The following is a 22,160-nucleotide window of genomic DNA, read 5'->3' on the forward strand; positions in this document are numbered from 1 at the left end:
ACATTATAAACACAAATTAGGAAACACTAATTTTTAGAAAATCTAAAACTACTTTTTTTTAACCCCAACATCAAATTTGACCCCTAGAAATAGAAGCAACAAATAGATACTTCTATTTCTGCTTCTACTTCTTATTACCTTTTAACTATCTAATTGCAAAATCCTGTCAAGCCTCCTCACTAAAATTTAGTTTTATGATCTCATACTACAGTACAATTTTGAAGTAAATTATACGAATTCACTCATTGGGTCAATTATCATACCATTTGAGCATATAAGATAAATCTTTCATTTTCGACTTATGCCTAAGAGTAATACACCCGTCTTAAATAAGAATTTGGTAATTATAGCGTGTTTTTATAATAATAATGATAATACTATAAAAGGTGATACTCTATTTTATACATGTATTAATTTTTCCAATGTTAAAATGACTTTTTTAAACAAGTTAGGCCAAACATTAAAAAGTTATCAAAAGTACTTTTATTATAAGTTTAACCAAACACGCTCATTTCTTGAAAAGGAGTTTTTGGAAAATCACTTTTGAAAAACTAAAAAATATGTTATAAAAACTTGGCCAAACATGCTCATCGAATACTCGCAACTCGCTAGAGTCGCCAACTCGCCACCGACGAGAAAGCACGGGTATGTTTTAAACCATTTTCTATTATCGATTGTTAAAAAACTGTATATATAAAATATATTTTACGGAAATTTTCCATGATAACTCTTATTTTTGTCAGATTTTTGTGGCTATGCTATCCTTAATGTAACTGTAAACAACGCCACCCGCGTATATGCGTCGCGACGGCACATCTACCTAAGGAACTTCATAAGAAGCACGTTATGGGTTCGTAACCGATTTGAGAGGCTTAGAAACCGGTAACAGGTTGAACAAGCTTGCATTTGAGGGATAGCCACCAATTTTGTGGATATTTGGAAACCGTTTGAATATTTCATGCCAAGTCAAGACATAAAGTGTTGACATGAACACTAAGAATTTCGTTACCCTTAGCCTTCTGTGTCTAGAATAACTCTTGTGATGCCAATGAACACGGATGCTCACAGAGATTTTGAGTAAGGGTGAGGGTACACACTAGAAAGTTCTTTAATCGAACACCTAATCTCGCCCTCCTCGACGGCCTCTATTAATGATTAGGAAAGTCATTTATATTGATATTGTCGAATGTAAGCATGCAATGCGTCAAACATTGTTTCAAACCTAATATGTATGTGAATTATATACTAAGTTGGTGGATTAGGTAAATGAATTAATAGCCAAAGTAGGAATTTACATTCTTTGCATGTGAAATAGGCAAACAAAATATAATGAACACAATATACGAATTACAAAAGAAGTGGTCGAATTTACTGTGACACCCCCACATACCAAGGTGCCTTACCAGGACCACCCTAGCATGAGAGACCGTCACCATCTCGGTTTTCCGAGGCTAGTATATCATAGTTACCATTCCAAAACAACATCTATTTAAGTATAAAGAATTAACGATTACATGTTCCAAAACCAAATCCAAAACAATGTTCACTAGTACTCAAACAACTGAAACTAGAAAAGTAAATCTCATGACAGCGGAAGCTAGACTCGAGTGATGACTCCCCATCTCGTCCCCGAAGCTAATGACCATCATCACCTGTCACAATCTGCACACCATCCCGGAATGGATCACCACAGATTTATAAAACAACAACGGGGTCAGTTTGCTGCATAATCAAAACAAGACAAAGTACGATAAGATAAACAGTTGTTCACAATCCACCTCCAACTCCCAATCACATCATGCACTGACTACGCACTAAAGTGTGTAGCCCTGCCAGTGGGGGACCGCAGCCGTACCCACCTAAGCCCCGCTTATCAACGAGCGATAACCCTGTTCATTAATGTGCACATCCCCTCCTGTGACGGGTTCCACAGAGGGCGAAACTAGGGCTTGAAGCCACTCCCGCAAGTGACTCCACTCAGCCGAGAACGCACCTCGCGAACATCATCATCAACCATCTCAACACCGACAACAGCAGTTAATCACAATATCAATCGTGCAACAATCACAACACAATCTTAAATCAATTAATAGTAAACCGAGTAGGGAAACCCTACCTTAGCAAAAACGTAAATGAGATAATCAAGCAGGCTAAAATGGCTCCTCTACGAAGTCTCCACCTAATAACAATCAGATAATTCCAATTACAACATGCCGAAATCCCCTTTCCCCCAAATGATAAACTAGGGCAAAACCATAAAAGACAAACTGATGAAACTCATATAATTAGAGCCTTACCGACACAATCGACGCGAAGGAAGGATGAACAAGACTCACGAACGATCCACGAACTTGGGAGAGATTTGGAGATGATTAGAGTTACGTAGTAAGTTTAGGTTTTGGTGAAATGATTAAGAAACTGTAAATCCCGTTTTATATAACTCTAATCCCCTCTAAATCAAACCGCGGAAATAAACCTCGTCAGACCGGATACTCGGTCGAGTATAGAGTATACTCGACCGAGTATCCTCTACTCAGTCGAGTATTCCCATACTCGGCCGAGTATTCCTGAACATCAAATTATAAAATGTTACAAATGGGATAGCATCCTGTTTCATCCTCTAAAACAATTAAACAGCCCAAAGGTGGGCTTCTAGCTCGAAAAGGTCCCTTCAGCATTGGTGACCCCCGTCTTCTTTCTCCAAACAACCGAGCCATCGGAAGGAGAATAGCACGTCTCATACTCCGCATCCTTCCTCTTTTCTTTGTCAGGCTGTTTCTTCCCATGCCCTTATGATCTATAGCATCATCAATGCTAGGTTCCATTTTCAATGCATCAAGTCCGGCAACAGGATCTCCATTTTCCATTCCGCCAGGTCCTGCAAAAGCAAAACCAACAGAATGGCCCTCCATTTCGCTCCCAGACTGGGCGGAGGTGTCATAACAGTAAGGTATGACTCAATAACATTACTAGAAAGATCATTGTCGGAGTCAATAGAGGGAACACTGGACTGGGTGAAAGTCAAATCCTCCCCACCCACCTGAAAGGTTAAAGTCTTAGCCCCGACATCGATTATTGCATGAGCAGTATGCAAAAATGGTCTTCCCAAAATGATGGGAGTGTATGAATCTTCGGGTATGTCTAAGACTACGAAGTCAACGGGAATAAAGAATTTCCCGATCCTAACAGGAACGTCCTCTAAGACTCCTAATGGTCGTGATAATGAACGATCGACCATCTGAACGGTCATGTTGATACATTAAAATTTTGTCAAACCAAGTCTCTTTGTGAGAGACAGAGGTAAGACACTCACACTAACTCCTAGGTCATACAACGCATTATCAATTAAATAAGTTCCAATATGACAAGGGATTGAGAAACTACCCGGGTCAGACAGTTCTGGTTGAGTCTTATTCTGAAGAAGTGCGGAGCACTCCTCAGTCAAAGCCACCGTCTCAGTTTCATCTACAGTCCTCTTACGTAAAAGTATTTCTTTCATGAATTTCGAGTAAGAGGGTACCTGGGTTAGTAACTCGACAAACGGAATGTTGACTTTAAGACTCTTCAAAAGATCGACAAATCTGCCGAATTGTTGTTCCGCTTTCTTCCTCCGTAGCCGCCATGGAAATGGAACCTGGGGTCTATAGGAATTATCTTTAATTGCATAATTATCGTCCAAATTAGATTTAGACGACAATTTATCATCCTCAGCATCAATATTGCTCGATTGAGTACCAGAACCACTCGATCGAGAACTTTTCTCAGCATTGTTGCTCGATCGAGAACTTTGAGTTGCTGGATCAAGAGACCTCTTTTCTGCACTGCTCGATCGAGCACCTTTTTCTCCTCGATCGAGTACTTCTTCAGCTAATTCACTCGATCGACCACCAGAAACCGGTCGATCGAGGACATCTCGTGAATTAATCATATTTTCGTCAAAAGACGCTTTTTTATGAACAGCAACTTCAGCCCCGAGCCTGGAAGTTCAGCATCTTCAGTTGGCATTATGGGTCCCTCATAAGAAAGACCACTTCTTAAACTGATCAAATTTACCATCTCATGTGGTTTCTTGTCAGGTTGAGACGGTAAATAGCCCGGTTGTCGTGAAGATTGCTTGGTAGCCAATTGAGCTAACTGAGATTCAAGTAATTTAAGAGAGGCATATTTCGTTTGTTCATTTTTCTGCATCTGAAGTGCAAGTGTTTGCACTAGTGACTTCAGCTTAGCTATATTATTAGTACCACTAGAAGAGGCACCTTGTTGAAGCGGCGATGGGAAAGAAGGAGGCTTTTGAAAGCCTTGTTGTTGATTCCTATGAGGTGGAACATAATTCTGTTGTTGCTGCGGTGGAGATGTAGGATTCAACACATTCTGGTTAGACCACCTCAAATTTGGATGAACTCCAGCTTGGTTGTTAAAATAGGAGCCTCTTTGGCTAAATTGTTGGAAGGCAAAAACTTGCTCTTTCTCAGCTAAGCACTCCACTGCACTATGTCCCTCAGTAACACATCTCTCACATGAGACGGTCTCTTATTTAGACAACAAATGAACCACTGGTTGATTTCCCGCAGCCTGCAATTCCAGCTTATCAAATCTTGCATGCATGGCTTCCAGTTGAGCCACAAGTGCACTCTTATCTCCAGAAACTGTTCTCGTACCACTCCTTGGGTTCCCATATTCAGCACAATGGGTAGCCATCTCCTCTATAATATGCCAGCCCATATCATCATCAATGTTCTTCTGAAATCTTCCGTTGGTTGCAGCATCTAAGATAGTGCGGTGGTCATCATCCATTGTAGAACTGGTTGCACAAAAACCACTGGCCAAACCCGTGATCTGCCCTCGCAATGCATTTGTTAAACAACTTCTTAAACCTAGTCCATGCTTCAAACAAGTTTTCAGTCGGATTTTGTTTAAAACTTGTAATCTGCCCTCGCAATGCATTTGTTCTCTGTGGAGGGTTGTATCTCTTGTAGAAAGCAAGAGCCAGGGTATCCCAATCCGTAATCCTAGCTGTAGTCCTATCCAAGTCGGTCAACCACTCCCGAGCTCCATCAGTAAGAGAAAAAGGAAACATAACTTCCTTAATTTTCACTTGTGTCACTCTCTTAGTAGCAGGAATGGTAGAACAATTATCTGTGAAGATCTCCATATACTTCCTCGGATCCTCACCAGCTACTCCTCTGTACAGGTTTCTCTCCACCAGATTAATGTAAGAAGGGCGAATATCGAAAGTACTCCCCTCATCCGTTGCAAGCTTGAAACCTTTGGGAATAGAATCAGATGTCGGCTCAGAATGACTAGTAATGTTAGGCATCTTCGCAGAGTTAGTAAAAGTTGAAGAAATAGAAGTGTCTTCCTCTAAAGACTGAGCTTCTGCAGATGTAAAATTTTCTAGAACAGGGTCAAGAGTGCTCAAGACTTCCTCTCGACGAATCTCTCTCAAAAAGTTCTGTCTACGGCGAAAAGTCCTCTCTGGTTCAGGATCAGCTGGTGCTAACTCTGACCTGTTAGACCTGGGCATAAATAAAACTAAGAGACAAGAGTAAGAATTGGCTCAAGGAATGAAAAATCCCTTGAGACTAAAAAAAACTAAAATAGAACAAGTAAATAAAATAGTTGCCTCCCCGACAACGGCGCCAAAATTTGACACGGCTGTCGCAACCCTATCAAAAATAAACCAACCGGCTCTAACTAATATAGCAGAGGTAAGTCGAGTATCGTACTCCACAGGGAGGCGGTCACTATCTACTTGTTATCTAGTCTGTCTACGGTCACAAAATGGGGGGTTTTGATTTGTTTTGACTAAACTAAACTAATGAATTGAAATAAAAGCAATAAATGAAACATCAATTAAAACAGCATGGATTGAAATAAGAGATTGATCAAATAGAGAGAAATATGCCATGATGTAGGATGTCGGTTCACACTACTACAAAGTACAAATCCCTTCTTTTCATGAGGCTTTAGCCTCGACGCTCTTGGGGTGTGTCAAAATAATTTGTATACCGCATATATAAAACACGCTTAACAAACGTCTATTCAACTTTGGAGAATAAAATATTTACCCACTCGCCCCATTTCACAACTGAAAACCCTAACTTGCTCTCTCTTCCTCACAAATCCCAGTCGCGTCTTTTTAGATCTAATAATAAAGTGCCATTCACTCTTGCATCTGAGTGTTGCCAGCGACGATATTGATTTGTACGACTGACTAATTTTATTCTCAAATCTCAATCTGGTTCATCGGTAATGATTTTTTTCTCTATTATCTATCTTTCATGTATTTTTTTGTTTGATAATCTTTGTTGTTTTTCAATATCTGAGATTACTCGAGATTACTGACACGCCTAAAACGTCGCAATAAAATATGGCCAAATTAACAATTTATAACCACAATACGTACTAATTAATATTAATTCTAAACTAGTAAAGTAGTAAACAAGGGATCGAACCCAAGAGAAGATGGGTTTTGCAATAGTGAAATTAAAAGAGCAATTAGAACAATTGTGACAAAGTAACAACAAATATGTAAAAATGGGGGGTATTTGGTTGAGTTTTCAAGGACAATTAAAGGAAATTCAAACAAGAGTAAGCAACAAGTAATCAAACAAGTGAGTTTTAGGATGGAAATTAATCAATTTGAGAGAGACTTAATCCGACCCAAAGTTAGGCACTTTAGTTGATAAAACCACTCAATCACTCCTTCTAATTAATTTTATTGTCCTATTAGTGAGATTAAATCTCCAAATTCCCTTAATTAGAAGTCAATCACAAGGAAATAACACATAATAATTGAGCCAACTTATCAACTCCTCTAGTGGAAATCACACACATAGATTAATTAACAAGAAGATGAAGCAATAGGAATCTAATAGGTGTAATTACTCACAATGAAATCACAATTAATGAGCAATCACAACTTAATCTCTCTAATGTTGATTAAACCAAGAAGAAATCACATTCATTAGTCTAATAACAAGTTGTTGCAACATGGAATTACAAGGAAATCACACTTAATAAACCCAACAACATATAAATTAAGGAACTTGGAAAGATTATGTAACAAGGAAATCACACTTAATCACAATAATCTAACAAGGATTCCAAAATTAAGCAATTAAACACAAGAGATTAAGAACAATAATAATAATTAAGGAAAGATTAAGGAGTCTTACAACCAAAGATTATGCCTTTGAGTCGGATTAAGAAAGGGAGATTAGTTCTCCATGCTTAGATCTAAACCCAATTCAAAAAGATGAAAATATTCCCAAATTACAACTTGATTAATTAAAAGTGGCATAAGATGTCTTAACCTACTTGAAAACATCCTATTTATAGTCTAACGTAACCTAATAATCATGGGCTTAACACAGGAAAAGCCCGTAACACAAAACGGCATGAAACCCAGAAAATTCGCACCGTGCGAGTTCTGGTGTCTGGAAACTCGCACGATGCGAGTTCCTTGCTGTAGTCCGCTTTTCTTTCGTGCTTTACTTTATCCTTTGGAAGGCTTTCTCGTGGTATTTCTTCAAGCTTGTTCTTCACCCTTCCTTGGACACTTCCATTGTCCTCTTGGCATCTTGTTATCCATTAGAAACATGCTAAATGATAATGCATTCGGAATTGGTTAAATAATGTGAAAATCGTCAAAAACCATCCCCATATGTTACCAAATGAGCTCCAAATGGTACCAAAACTAAGTAGAAATAGGAGCTCATCAAACACCCCACACTTAGCCCTTTGCTCGTCCCGAGCAAACTAGAGTAAACCTAATCACCACCTAGGCTAAGAAGTATGGGCACTCCTAATTCCCCTTTCTTCATCTCCCTCTTCCTTCTTATATCATCCCTCGACTAAGCACATGGTCACTTTTCTTCATAGCTCCAAAAAGTGAGTAAGTGACCCAAATTCCACCAATACGGACCTCTCTTCTCTCATTCCCCCTCCTTATGTCATCCCTCTTCTAAGATGATCCTAAGTCCACCAATTCAACCATTCACCCTTTTCCCAAACTCATCACATCCTCCTTATTACTCCCCATTATCACTCCACTTGGTTCAACACAAGGCTACCATGGTCATTAAAGCCTCTCCTAACCCATCAATTAGGCAACCTCAAACACCTCCATACTTCAACAATTCTCCAACAATGCATAACTCAACAACCAAACTCAACCTCTCCAACAATGCATAAGACAAGTCAAAACAAATCAACTCCAAACATCAAGTATGCCAAGCACTAGTAACAAAGTAAGCTTCCGAATCCCCCTCCTAGTCTTGGCACACTACTAACCTACCCTTCTGGCCTTCTAGAGCTCCACCACTTATGTCACCAACACCAAAAGGAGATAGTCATGTATGTGACATGATTTCAAGGCTTCAAAGAGGTCAACAAGATTTTTCAATTTTTTCCTACTTCTCTCATTTTGCCTAAACCGCCCTTTCGGGTTTTCGGTTTAGCTCTTTTTCTCACCTATACTCTCGTGGCTCGCACTCTTTTTTTCATTTTGCCCGGAGCGCCCTTTCGGGTTTTCACTCCGGCCTCGGCCACTTTCCCACTTTTGCCTAGGATGCCCTTTCGGGTTTTCATCCTAGCCGGGTTTTTCTTTTTCTTTTCTTTCTTTTTCTTTTTCTCTTTTTTTTTTCTTTTTTTTTTTTTGAATTGAAATACGATGCATGAAACAAATATATTACAATATATACATAATACCAACTCATGCCCACCCTACACTTAAATCTTCACTTTGTCCCCAAAGTGTGAGGTGAACACCCTAAACTCACTCAAGAGTGTGAGCTTGAGGCACCTCCATGTTCCGGAGGTCCTCCCCTTCTTCTCGATTCTCTTCTTCTTCTAAATCTAGCCATTTCGGCTCTTGTTTCTTCAACCTTAGTCTCACTATACCCTTGGTATTGGGTGGGGAATTGATGCATGTATTGAGCATTCATGGCCGCCACCATATCAAAAGTTGCGTTTGAAGTATAACGCATCTCTTCCAAATCCTCTTGGTAGTGGTGGTAGCGGTTTTCGATGATTCCCCACCGAGCATTCTCCGTAAGTTGCATTTGAGAAAGGGTAGACTCAAGGTTTGAGACACGGTTTGTGATGTTGGATTGCCATGTTTGGAAAGCCGGGTAGTTGAATTGAGGGTCCGTGAAAGGATATTGTTGTTGCTGTTGTTCTTGTGGCATTTGGGGTGGAGTGAAATGGGGCTCATCAAACGGGGCATTAGGCATGGGTTCATTATATGGTGCATCATCATGAGGCATGTCACCAAAAGTCAAAGCCCCCCCCCCCCCACTTGTGGTTGCTCTCCACCCTCATCCTCATTTGGTTCAACTACTTGGGCTCTATCGACCCAAAGGTCCACAAATGCATCGTCGGGAGGCATATAGAAATCTTGTGCACTCCCCCACCCTAAGGGTGAGTTGGGAGGGCGGGGTAGGTACATGTAGTACTTGTAGTTTTGCCCACCCATGCACCAAATTACCAAGGGGGTGATTTTGTCGATCACCTCAAGCATGTGTGCTTTCTTCAAGTAATGGTAGTCTATGAGACCACTACCATCAAGTTCATAAGCATTAGGTGGAATTGGTACACCCGTCTTTTCCACAATCAATTCAATCATGCCCCCAATGAATATGGTCCCCTTTGGATCCTTTTGTAACTCAAGGCAACCGCTCACAAACAAGTCAACCCAATCCGGAATTCCCCTCCCCTCCGGGGTCATGGACCATTGGCATTGTATTTGTTGGTAGTTCATTTTTGTAGGTTCGGTCATGACCAAGAAGTTGGTGTTTATGTGGCGGCTTAAGAGGCGCAAAACCGGGTTTGGGAGGTTTGTGTTTTTCGAGTTTCCATGCCTCACATCCCCCGTGATATCATTCCAAAAGGCACTCATCTTTTTTTTGTCAATGGTTTCTTTGATGGGGGGTTTTGGTGATTTGGAGGGCCTCTCTTACCTCATCATAGGTCAAGGTGTGGATAAGCCGGCATGCCCGGAATTTGATCCCTGGGGTCTTGTCCCTTCCCAATTTCACTTTCTCCAAAGTAGAAAGAAACTCAAAGGTAATACCTCTCCGGGTGGGTGCGGCCATGTTATTGTAGGCCTCAAGTCTGACCTTTTCTAAGAGCATTCGAGCCATGGGAAGCATTCCCAACCCGATAAGGACGTTTTGGTCAAGGAATTTAGTTTGTGCTACGGTTGACACCGAAGCAAACTTTTTCCAATTGGTGAGGGCTTTGTCTCGGAGGCCCTTCATGCCCGAGTATTCATTCTCATCATAAGCCGAGGCTCCCTTGGGTCCTTTTGAGGAGGAAGCCTCGGTAGCTTTACCTTTGCCCATTGTAGAACAATTACTTTTCAGAAAAACACAATTTTTGGAAATGATTTTGGGTGAGGCAAAAGAACAAACACCTAATATGCACTACAAAAATGATGTGCTAATTAGTTATTTGTTGGAATTAAAACACCTCACAAGTTAAAATATTGTTTAAGGACAAATTTCAACACAATTAAACAACCAAATTTCGATTTTGAAGCACTCAAATTTGAAATTAAGGTAACTATGAATGACAAGGAGAAGAATAAGGTTTTATACCTCCCTTTGATCCTTATTTGTGTTGTTGGTTGATGAATGCTAACCAAGAATGCTTAAATTCGTCCCTTGAATCCAATTTGCAACCCCAAAAATCTTCAATTCTTCAATCACTCGAAACCCTAAGTCGAAATTGTTGATGGTGTTGTGAATTTTCTGCAATTACCTTGCCCAAATTGATGTTGGGTAATGAAAGTTGATGAAACTTGAAGGTTAATTGCTTGAATTTGATGATTTGTGAAGGGTTTTAGGGAGTGATTTGAGTGGGTTAGGGTTAGGATGAGGAGAGAGGGTGAGTGTTAAGAGAATTGGGGAAGAACAAATGGGGATGTCGTGGGAAATTAAGCTGAAAACTGGGTATTGGGGATTTCTCGCACGGTGCGAGATATTGGTCCAGAAAACTCGCACCGTGCGAGTTTGCTGCTGGAGTCGCTCTTTTTGTTGTTAAATTCTTCACTCTAGCCAATTCTTTTACACATCATTCTTCCTCCTTTTCTTCACATATGCCCTTGAGTTGGTATCCTATCACTAAAACACACATTAAACCAACCTAACATGCTAAAACATTAATGAAAATGCACATGATTTAATTTATAATGCAAGAATTAAAGGATGCAATTAATTTAAACATGCAAAATGCAATAAAAACAATGAAATGCGGAATTTAAATATGCAAGGGAAAGAAATATTTATAAACTTTTGCCGTTTATTTAACGTCAATGGCTCGACAAAGTTGCATCTTCATTAATTTGAGTAAATTGGATCAACAAGGTGGAGTGTTTCCACTTCACCCACTTCAATTCCTTCATGATAATGCTTAAGCCTTTAACCATTCACTTTCAAAACTTTTCCGGATTTCAAGCATTTGATTTCAATTGCTCCATATGGAAAAACATGAACCACTTCATATGGTCCTATCCACCTAGATCTCAATTTCCCGGAGAAAAGTCTAAGCCGGTTTTGAAAGAGTAAGACTTTCTTTCCCACTTGAAACACTCTTCTTGAAATCATGTTATCATGCCATGCTCTTGTTCTTGCCTTGTAAATGGACGCATTCTCATAAGCATCATTCCGAATTTCTTCCAATTCTTGAAGTTGAAGTTTCCTATGAAGGTCCGCTTCATTCATTTGCAAGTTGAATGACTTGATCGCCCAATAAGCTCTATGCTCAACCTCTACGGGTAGATGACATGGTTTCCCAAAAAGTAAGCGGTAAGGTGACATCCCGATTGGCGTTTTGTAAGCCGTGCGATAGGCCCATAAGGCATCATCCAACCTCAAGCTCCAATCCTTGCGGTCGGGATTCGCCGTCTTCTCAAGGATAGCCTTAATCTCCCTATTAGAAACCTCGGCTTGACCGTTGGTTTGAGGGTGATAGTCGGTTGATACTTTATGAAGTACCCCATACTTTTTGAGAAGAGCTCCAATGGCTTTGTTGCAAAAGTGAGTTCCACGGTCGCTTATCAAGGCTTTTGGGAAGCCAAACCGAGAAAACATGTTGGTTTTGATGAATTCTCCAACTACCTTTGCATCATCGGTCTTGGTGGCTTTAGACTCCACCAACTTGGAGACATAGTCCACCGCCAAAAGTATATAAACATTGCCACAAGATGCGGGAAATGGTCCCATGAAGTCAATACCCCACACATCAAATATTTCACAATAGATCATGGGTGTTTGTGGCATTTCTCCTCTTTTTGAAATGTTGCCAACTCTTTGGCATCTATCACATGTCTTCACCATGGCATGAGCTGTGGGAAATCATCTGTATACTTCCCTTTAACATGAAGGATTATAACGATTTAATAAAGATGATCTAAGGTCATAAAATAAAATACATAAACAAAAGTAAAAGGATTTAGAATTAACCTCAGGTCCTAGCAAAATTGGCCTAAGAACAATATCAAAACTGATATTCGCCTATTAGTTGCACCCAAGACGATCTGAGATATACCCTTTGATTATGCTAGAAATCAATCTAAAATTTTCTGTAAAATTTTATTGTCTTTGTGTTTTGTGATGAGAAAGAGGAGGCAAGGTCAGAAAAAGCATTAGGTTAGAAATAATTCTCTACCTTTCCCTTTATATAGACCGAAATCTGGAATCAATTAGGAAAGAAATAACCTCCTAATTTTTCGGCCAAAAACAGAATAGAAAATAAGGAGTGTATTTTCCTTATTTTGGTCTTTCCAAAAATATATAATATGTGTTGAATTGTCATCTAATGAGGATCGAACCCATGACCTCTTGGTATGTGTACCCTCACTATTACCACTATGACACATTCAGTTTGTTGATATTAAATACAACTGATTATATTTAATTACAATTAACAGATTAATTCGTCCAAGCTAACATTATATATATTTAATTAAATATAACTTATTATATTTATTTTACGAATTGACAGTTAATTCGTCTCAACTTAATATTATTTAATTTTCATTAAATAATTATCTCATCAACACATTGACTAACTTTTTAGTCATTTTGGGCATCAATGTAATTATATTTCTATAACCACATTTCTCAAACACGTCCTATAGTTGTGACCTTTAGGGACCAGTTGATCACCGCCATCTGTATGATAATAACGTCAAACTCTCTAGCAAGCCAACCGTTATTAGGTAAACGTTAATCAACTGATTAAATATACGAAGTATACCCTTGTGAACCTGTAAGAGATTTACAAATGTTATCTCACTAATTTGTGGAGGACACAAGCTCCAACAAACTCCCACTTGTCCTCACAAGTGTATGTGCGATAACTAGGGATGGCAGACCCACCCTTACCCTATGGATATCCATCCACCCGAAATTAAATGGGTGGGATATGGATGACGAATATTTTTCGAATTTAGGGTAGGATATGGATATGGGTGAATTTAGGGTGGGATATGGATTATCGTCTCTCACCCGCTTAACCACCCTGTGGATATCCGAAATTAATATTTATAATTCATTATTTATTAAGTTAATAATTATTTAGGTCATTAATGATTTCCCTTTAAAAGTATTTTTTTTATCAGAAATTTTACTTAATTTTAATATCATACTGTTATTTAGGAAAAGTAAAACTTGTGTTTATGTGGATGTTGTTATTTTCACTAATCAAAGTAACTTACTTTTGTTAGTTTACTCAATAATATAATGCATGCATTGGTGGTTTCTTTGTAGTTGGGGTGACGTATTTGTATGGTCACTTGCTTTGCAAAGACACTTTGTCGTTGAATATATACTGGGTTGCTATTTGCTAACACATATTGTCACTTGATTTATGTATGCCTTTTAATTTTATCACCACAATGTTTTTACGATATATTATCTTTAAATTTTATAAGCTGTGAAAATATCCAACGGGTACCCGCTCCACCCGCTTCACCCGGTGGATATGGATATGGATGGATGAAAAAATATTAAATGGATGAGGGTGGGATATGGATGGCCATAAATTAATTGGATCTGGATATGGATATGGCTCCACCCCATCCATATCCCACCCATTGCCATCCCTAGCGATAACCGATTCTCATATCCTTTAAAATTTCTCCCACTCATTGTAAAACAATTTGCAAATCCGAATTCACAAAGGTCGTATTTTACAAGCGATCAGTATCAAGAGTGGTTTTCCCGACTAGAGAGTAACTTAACTGATAAACGAATCAACATTCGAGCATGGCCATGCATTTCAGTTACAACTCCTCGAGTGGCCCTGAGAAATAACTATACCTGATAAGGGATGGATATTTTCCTCAACTCGAATCCCGCATACGTAAGCACGGTATGAAATGACCCGGAAAAAATCTACTTAGCCCCGATTCGGTAGACCGTGAGAAAGAAACCAAAGTCACCCAAAGACTGCCTTAATCTCAAGAGACAGTTGATAGTCAAAAGAATCGACTCTAGGTACACAATGGATGTCCTATCCACGACCTGGCACTGAATGTTATAAAACATTTAGGACTCCATTACGTTGTCACAAAAAGTTGTCCTACGAGGTATCGTCATAATCTCGTATCTGTGATCGATTAGTCAACCGTTTAACTTATGGCTCATTGAACCCACCATCAATCGACTGCACAATATAATAGCCGGAGTTATCAGCTCACATTGGCGATTACGGACCAAAACAAATAAAATGTAATTCAGTTCACTTTGTGGCGTTCAATGTTGTCAGTACAATCCACATGAAAAACAAAATATTATATATATAAAACGATGAAGTTATAAATAATATATGAAAAAGATAATGTATCAAATCCATAATCAAGTACTACAACTTAGGAACGTGTTTAATTCCCATGGAATTAACATGCCCTACATGCTTATCATAATTCAACGGTTTGGTGAGAGGATCAGCGATGTTATCATCCGTCGCAATCTTGTCAATCACTATCTCTTCTTGCTCCACGTAATCACGGATCAGGTGAGCCTTCCGAAGTACATGTCTAGATTTGTTGCTAGACTTTGGCTCCTTAGCCTGGAAGATGGCACCTCTATTGTCACAATAGATGGTGATCGGGTCATTCGAACTAGGAACTACCGAAAGCCCTTGTAAGAATTGACGCATCCATATCGCTTCCTTTGCTGCCTCCGAAGCGGCATAGTACTCGGATTCAGTAGTAGAATCTGCTACAACACTCTGTTTGGAACTCTTCCAACCGACCGCAAACCATTAAGAGTGAAGACGAACCCGGACTGAGATTTTGAATCATCTCGATCCGTTTGGAAGCTAGCATCTGCGTAACCGGTTGCGCATAGCTTAGTATCGCCTCCATAAGTCAATACCCAATCCTTAGTCCTCCGTAGGTACTTGAGGATATTTTTTACTGCTATCCAGTGTGTTTCTGATGCGAACCAAGCTAAGGACCAAGCTAATGTCTCGGAGTTAGTTGATGGGCTGGACGAGTTGGTTATGAACACTCAAGAGGAGGGTCTGATGTTGGTCCGTAAGTTTCAGCCTTTAAGCTACAATTTTCCTTCTCTTGTTAATTTGCTAAGTGTGGAATTTAAGAGCTGATGGGGATGGCACGCAATCCAAGGAGGACGGACCAATTCACGTTTTTAGTGTTACATTTCAGATTATGTTTTACAATAAAATGTTAGTCTAATTTTTGGTTGTCTAAGTTCATTGTATTAGGAGTTTAATGATTGTAATTAAGTGAAGAGTAAATGATAAACTCTTCACTTTGCTAGGCTTGCACGGCTCAATGGGGCTATATAATGCCTTCATTTGCTTGAATAAAATCATCTAAGAAATTTCAGAAAAACTTGTGTTTACAAAATCGTTTCTTGCTTAGAAACAAAACTGGTTTTGATTAGGACGCGATTCTAATTAAAATTCTCGAGTTGTTGATCAATAGGTCTTGGTCTCACTCACTTTGATCAAGTAATAGGTCTTACTTGTTCAAAACACTATCCCTTATATACAAAATCCAGAACTGGTCGTACCTAGTACGTTCGGTTCGCCAAAAATAGTCTGTTAATTTTTATCTTTTGTTCTTTAAATTGATCGGTTTGTCTGCGCGTACCTAGTACGAATAATGGTCCTCAAGACTTTATCCAAAACGTCCTTAATTCCGCTGCTCAATTCGTATCATTTGTGGTATCAGAGCTTCGGCTCTTGATCCTTATTTATCGATGGATTTTGATAATCCTAACTTTTTGCAGCAACTTCGTGAGGCCTTGAAAAACGTGCAAGAAAGGGATGATAGGTGGCAACCAAGGCGTTTTGAAAGGGTGGCTGAACCATTCAAGGTGAACGAACTACCTGAGTTCGTTGGAGGGGCTGATCCCGAGGCCTATTTGGAGTGGGAACGGAAGATAGATCGTATGTTTGATTTCAAGGAATTGGATGATGAGAAAAGATGCAAATATGCAATTCTGAAGTTAAGCAAGGGAGCATCTCTTTGGTTTGAAGGATTGAAGGCCAAGAGGGTGCGCGCGGGGAAAGAAAAGATTGATTCTTGGGAGTCTCTGAAACGTAAACTTCGTAAAAGGTATGTGCCAACGACCCATAGGTTAGCTACATATCGTAAGATTGCTGATTTGAGACAAGGAAGATTAAGTGTTAGTGAATATATTGATGAATTTGAAAACTTATGTTTGATGGGTGAATTAGAGGAAGTAGAAGAACAGAAAATGTCGAGATTTTTGCGTGGATTGAATTATAATATTGCTAGTTCCGTTGAGTTATACCCATATTCTGATTTTGATACTCTTTGTGGTCTTTGTTTGAAAGTGGAGTCACAAGGGAAGTCTAAATATGGGGAGGGTCGAGTTCGATTCGGGAAAGAACAAATCATGGACCAAAACTGAAACAAACCCCAAAACCGAAACACCTAGTAGCTCATTTGTGAGTCCTAGCAAAGCCACGGCATCTTCAAATGCTACCCCTAGGACCACGGCCAAAGAAACTAATCTGTCCAAAGTCCGTTGTTTCAAATGTCAAGGTTTCGGTCATTACCAAAGTACGTGTCCAAACAAAAGAGTCGTGACCTTGAGAGAGGCGGTAGAATGTAGGGACGAGTTGTTGGCCGAGGAAGAACAGTTGGGTGAACTGTTTAATTTCAATGAAGGTGAGGAAGAGGACGAGTTAGTAGAGGACTATGAGGCACCAATTTACGACACTAATCTGGTTTTGCGAACCTTGCAAGTAAAGACTTTACCTACGATTCGAACAAAGAAATCAATTATTTCATACCAAGTGTCGGGTAAATGATAAGTGGTGTAGTCTAATTATCGATGGGGGTAGTTGTACCAACGCGGCCTCCACTGAAATGGTGTCAAAATTGGGTCTTGTGACTACTAAACATCCACACCCATATGCATTACATTGGCTAGATGATGGTAGTAGCGTTAAGGTGACAAAACAGGCCCGGGTTGGTTTGGTTATGGGTTCCTATGTCGATGAGGTGTTGTGTGACGTTATTCCCATGGATGCTTGTCATATTTTGTTGGGTCGACCATGGCAATATGACCGGGATGTATTGCATAGAGGGAGGACTAATGAGTATGAGTTGAAGGACAAGGGGAAACGGATTGTGCTTAAACCAATGTCGCCACAAGCTGTCCGTGCTTTGGGTTCAAAACCGAAAGCAAAAGCCCATGCTGCTATGTTGATTGGAGAGCGGGATGTGGAGCGTGCCATTGATGATGGAGAACAAGTTTATTTGCTTGTTGCTAAAGAAAATTCGAGTGCTAATGTTGTTTTGCAGGAACATAACCCAATTGACGAGTTGCTTGAAGAGTTTGGGGATGTGTTTCCCGATGAATTACCCGCTGGATTGCCTCCTCTTCGAGGCATTGAACATCAAATTGATCTTATTCCGGGCTCAACCCTTCCAAATAAGGCTGCTTATCGATGTAATCCGGAAGAAACAAAAGAACTCCAAAGGCAAATTGATGAATTAATGGAGAGGGGCTATGTGCGTGAGAGTATGAGTCGTGTCTTTGTTCCGGTGTTGCTCGTACCAAAGAAGGATGGTTCATGGCGTATGTGTGTTGATAGCCGGTCAAACAACATAACCATCAAATATCGCTTCCCAATACCGAGACTTGATGATATGCTTGACGAGCTTCATGGTTCGGTTATCTTCTCAAAAATCGACCTTAGAAGTGGTTACCATCAGATTCGGATGCGTGAGGGTGATGAATGGAAGACGGCTTTTAAAACGAAGCATGGATTGTATGAATGGACCGTCATGCCATTCGGTCTTACCAATGCTCCAAGTACCTTCATGAGATTGATGAATGAGGTACTTAAATCATTTTTGGGCAGATTTGTTGTAGTTTATCTTGACGATATTTTGGTGTATAGCAGGAGTATTGATGAGCATTTTGAACATTTGAGGCAAGTGTTTGAAACCTTGCGAAATCAGAAACTTTATGGGAAGCGAGAGAAGTGCTCTTTTCTTGTGGAGAGCGTGGTGTTCTTGGGATACGTGGTGTCCAAGGATGGTGTCTCGGTTGATCAATCAAAAATCGAAGCAATCCGATCATGGCCGGAGCCTAAAACAGTTAGTGAGGTACGATCTTTCCATGGGCTTGCTTCTTTTTATCGACGGTTCATTCGTAATTTTAGCACCATAACCAGCCCTATTACGGAGTGTTTGAAGAAGGGCGGGTTTGAATGGGGTGTGGCTGCTAAACAAGCTTTTGAATTGATTAAGGAACGGTTGTGTACCGCTCCTATCTTGGCGTTACCTGATTTTTCTCAACCATTCGAAGTTGAGTGCGATGCTAGTGGCGTAGGTATAGGTCTTTGTTTTGATTCAAGGGAAAAGACCTATAGCCTATTTTTCAGAGAAGTTGGGTGGAGCTCGATTGAATTATTGCACTTATGATAAGGAATTTTATGCTATTGTTCTGGCTCTTGATCATTGGAGTCACTATCTCCGTCCTAACCATTTTATATTGCATTCCGATCATGAATCTTTGAAGTATATTAATGGGCCGCAGAAGTTGAATCATAGGCATGCGAAATGGGTTGAATTCTTACAATCATTTCACTTTTCATCCAAATACAAAGATGGGAAGAGTAATGATGTAGCCGATGCTTTATCTCGTCGATATACTTTGCTGTCCACGCTTGATGTTCGCCTCTTGGGATTTGAAACTTTGAAAGATTACTATGTTGAAGATGGAGATTTTGGTGCAATATATCTTGAGTGCAAATCAGGAGCTAAGGGAGAGTATTTGATCCAAGACAGTTTTCTTTTTAAAGGAAATCGACTTTGTGTTCCTAAGCATCCTATTCGGGAACTACTTGTAAGGGAGGCTCACGGTGGAGGATTGGCTGGCCATTTCGGAGTGGCAAAAACCGTGGAGATTTTGCAAGAACATTTCTTATGGCCACAATTGCAAAAAGATGTTCATAATGTCGTGGGTAAGTGTGTTACTTGTCAAGTATCGAAGAGCAAGTTCAAACCGGGCGAGTATACTCCTTTGCCAATTCCGGTCAGGCCGTGGGATGATGTTTCAATGGATTTCATTGTTGCTTTGCCATGCACTCAACGTGGTAAGGATGCTATCATGGTGGTGGTTGATCGTTTTTCCAAGATGGCTCATTTTGTTGCTTGTCATAAAACCGATGATGCTTCTAATGTGGCTGATTTATACTATCGGGAAATTGTGAGGTTGCATGGCATTCCAAAGACTATTGTGTCGGATCGGGATTCTAAATTCTTGAGCTACTTTTGGAATACATTATGGAGGAAAGTGGGTACAAAATTGCTATTTAGTACCTCTCACCATCCTCAAACGGATGGGCAAACCGAGGTCACCAATCGTACTTTGGGAACTTTGTTGCGTGGGCTTGTAAGCAAGACACAAAAGGATTGGGATCTCAAGCTTTCTCATGCCGAATTTGCTTATAACAGGTCGCCTACTCATGCTACGGGTCATTCACCGTTTGAAATTGTATACGGTATTAATCCTTATCTTCCTTTGGATTTAATTCCGTTGCCTAAAGATGAGTTAGTGCATAAGGATGCCGAGTCCAAGTTGAAAGCAATGTTGAGACTCCATGAGCAAGTACGTGCAAGAATTGAAGCCGTGAATGCAGCCTATAAACGCAAGTCAAGCAAGAGTAAGAAGCCAAGGGTGTTTGAGGTTGGAGACTTGGTTTGGGTGCATTTGAGAAAGGAGTGTTTTCCTAGCAAACGAAAGAATAAACTCATGCCTAGAGCGGAAGGTCCTTACAAGATTATGGGTCGAGTGAACAACAATGCTTACAAGGTTGAACTTCCCGGTGATTATGGTGTTCACGCCACTTTTAATGTTGGTGATCTCTCTCCTTATTTGGATGATAACGGCCTAGCTGAATTGAGGTCAATTCCTTTTCAAGGGGGAGGGGATGATGCGAACCAAGCTAAGGACCAAGCTAATGTCTCGGAGTTAGTTGATGGGCTGGACGAGTTGGTTATGAACACTCAAGAGGAGGGTCTGATGTTGGTCCGTAAGTTTCAGCCTTTAAGCTACAATTTTCCTTCTCTTGTTAATTTGCTAAGTGTGGAATTTAAGAGCTGATGGGGATGGCACGCAATCCAAGGAGGACGGACCAATTCACGTTTTTAGTGTTACATTTCAGATTATGTTTTACAATAAAATGTTAGTCTAATTTATGGTTGTCTAAGTTCATTGTATTAGGAGTTTAATGATTGTAATTAAGTGAAGAGTAAATGATAAACTCTTCACTTTGCTAGGCTTGCACGGCTCAATGGGGCTATATAATGCCTTCATTTGCTTGAATAAAATCATCTAAGAAATTTCAGAAAAACTTGTGTTTACAAAATCGTTTCTTGCTTAGAAACAAAACTGGATTTGATTAGGACGCGATTCTAATTAAAATTCTCGAGTTGTTGATCAATAGGTCTTGGTCTCACTCACTTTGATCAAGTAATAGGTCTTACTTGTTCAAAACACTATCCCTTATATACAAAATCCAGAACTGGTCGTACCTAGTACGTTCGGTTCGCCAAAAACAGTCCGTTAATTTTTATCTTTTGTTCTTTAAATTGATCAGTTTCAGGTCTGCGCGTACCTAGTACGAACAGTCCCCAGCACTGTCCAAAACGTCCTTAATTCCGCTGCTCAATTCGTATCAGTTTCACCTGGAATCTTTTGGTACCGACTCGTCATACTCAATGTATATGCCACGTCTGGACGTGTGCATATCATGGCATACATGATCGATCCTATTGCAGAAGCATAAGGAACACGACTCATGCGCTCAATACCTTCAGGCGTCGTGGGTGACTGAGACTTGCTCAACTGCATCCCAGTCGTCATAGGAAGGTTCCCCTTCTTGGAATTGGTCATGCTGAACCTCTCAAGAACCTTATCTAGATAAGACTCCTGACTAAGTGATAACGTCCGTCGTGATCTATCTCGGTAGATACGGATTCCCAAAATACGCTGTGCCTCACCCAGATCTTTCATCTGGAAATGGTTCTTCAACCATTCTTTAACCGAAGAAAAGAGAGGAATGTCATTCCCAATCAATAGAATGTCATCGACATACAATATCAAGAATACAATCTTGCTCCCACTCGACTTGATATATAAGCATGGTTCTTCGACCGATCGAGTGAAACCATACTCTTTTATCACTTGGTCGAAACGATGATTCCAACTCCGAGAAGCTTGCCTAAGTCCATAAATGGAATGCTTAAGCTTGCATACTTTCTTAGGATGTTTAGGATCTATGAAACCTTCGGGTTGCACCATGTACAACTCTTCCTCCAAATAACCGTTTAAGAAGGCGGTTTTCACATCCATTTGCCAAATCTCATAATCATGAAATGCGGCAATCACTAAGATTATCCGAATGGAACGTAGCATGACTACAGGTGCAAAAATCTCATCATAATGCAATCCTTGCACTTAAGTGAAACCTTTTGCCACAAGTCGTGCCTTATAGATATCTCACGGTTGCGCGTCTGAGCGTAACGCTTTATTTTGTAAAGCCATTTGCATCAGAGGTTTTACCTTATTAGGTAAATCAACTAGATCCCATACGTTATTCTCATACATGGAGTCCATCTCGGATTGCATGGCTTC

At 40.0% G+C, this 22,160-nt stretch overlaps 1 protein-coding gene across 1 annotated transcript; it reads left to right on the plus strand.

Annotated features, from left to right (window-relative positions):
• The first annotated feature begins 16,238 nt into the window (after positions 1 to 16,238).
• Positions 16,239 to 16,916, plus strand: LOC141655577 (uncharacterized). The gene has a single exon (XM_074462651.1). The coding sequence runs from the start codon at positions 16,239 to 16,241 to the stop codon at positions 16,914 to 16,916; it is 678 nt and encodes a 225-aa protein (XP_074318752.1).
• The last annotated feature ends 5,244 nt before the right edge of the window (positions 16,917 to 22,160 follow it).

Source organism: Silene latifolia, chromosome 1 (genome assembly GCF_048544455.1).
Source record: "Silene latifolia isolate original U9 population chromosome 1, ASM4854445v1, whole genome shotgun sequence".
Classification (NCBI taxonomy): Eukaryota; Viridiplantae; Streptophyta; class Magnoliopsida; order Caryophyllales; family Caryophyllaceae; genus Silene; species Silene latifolia.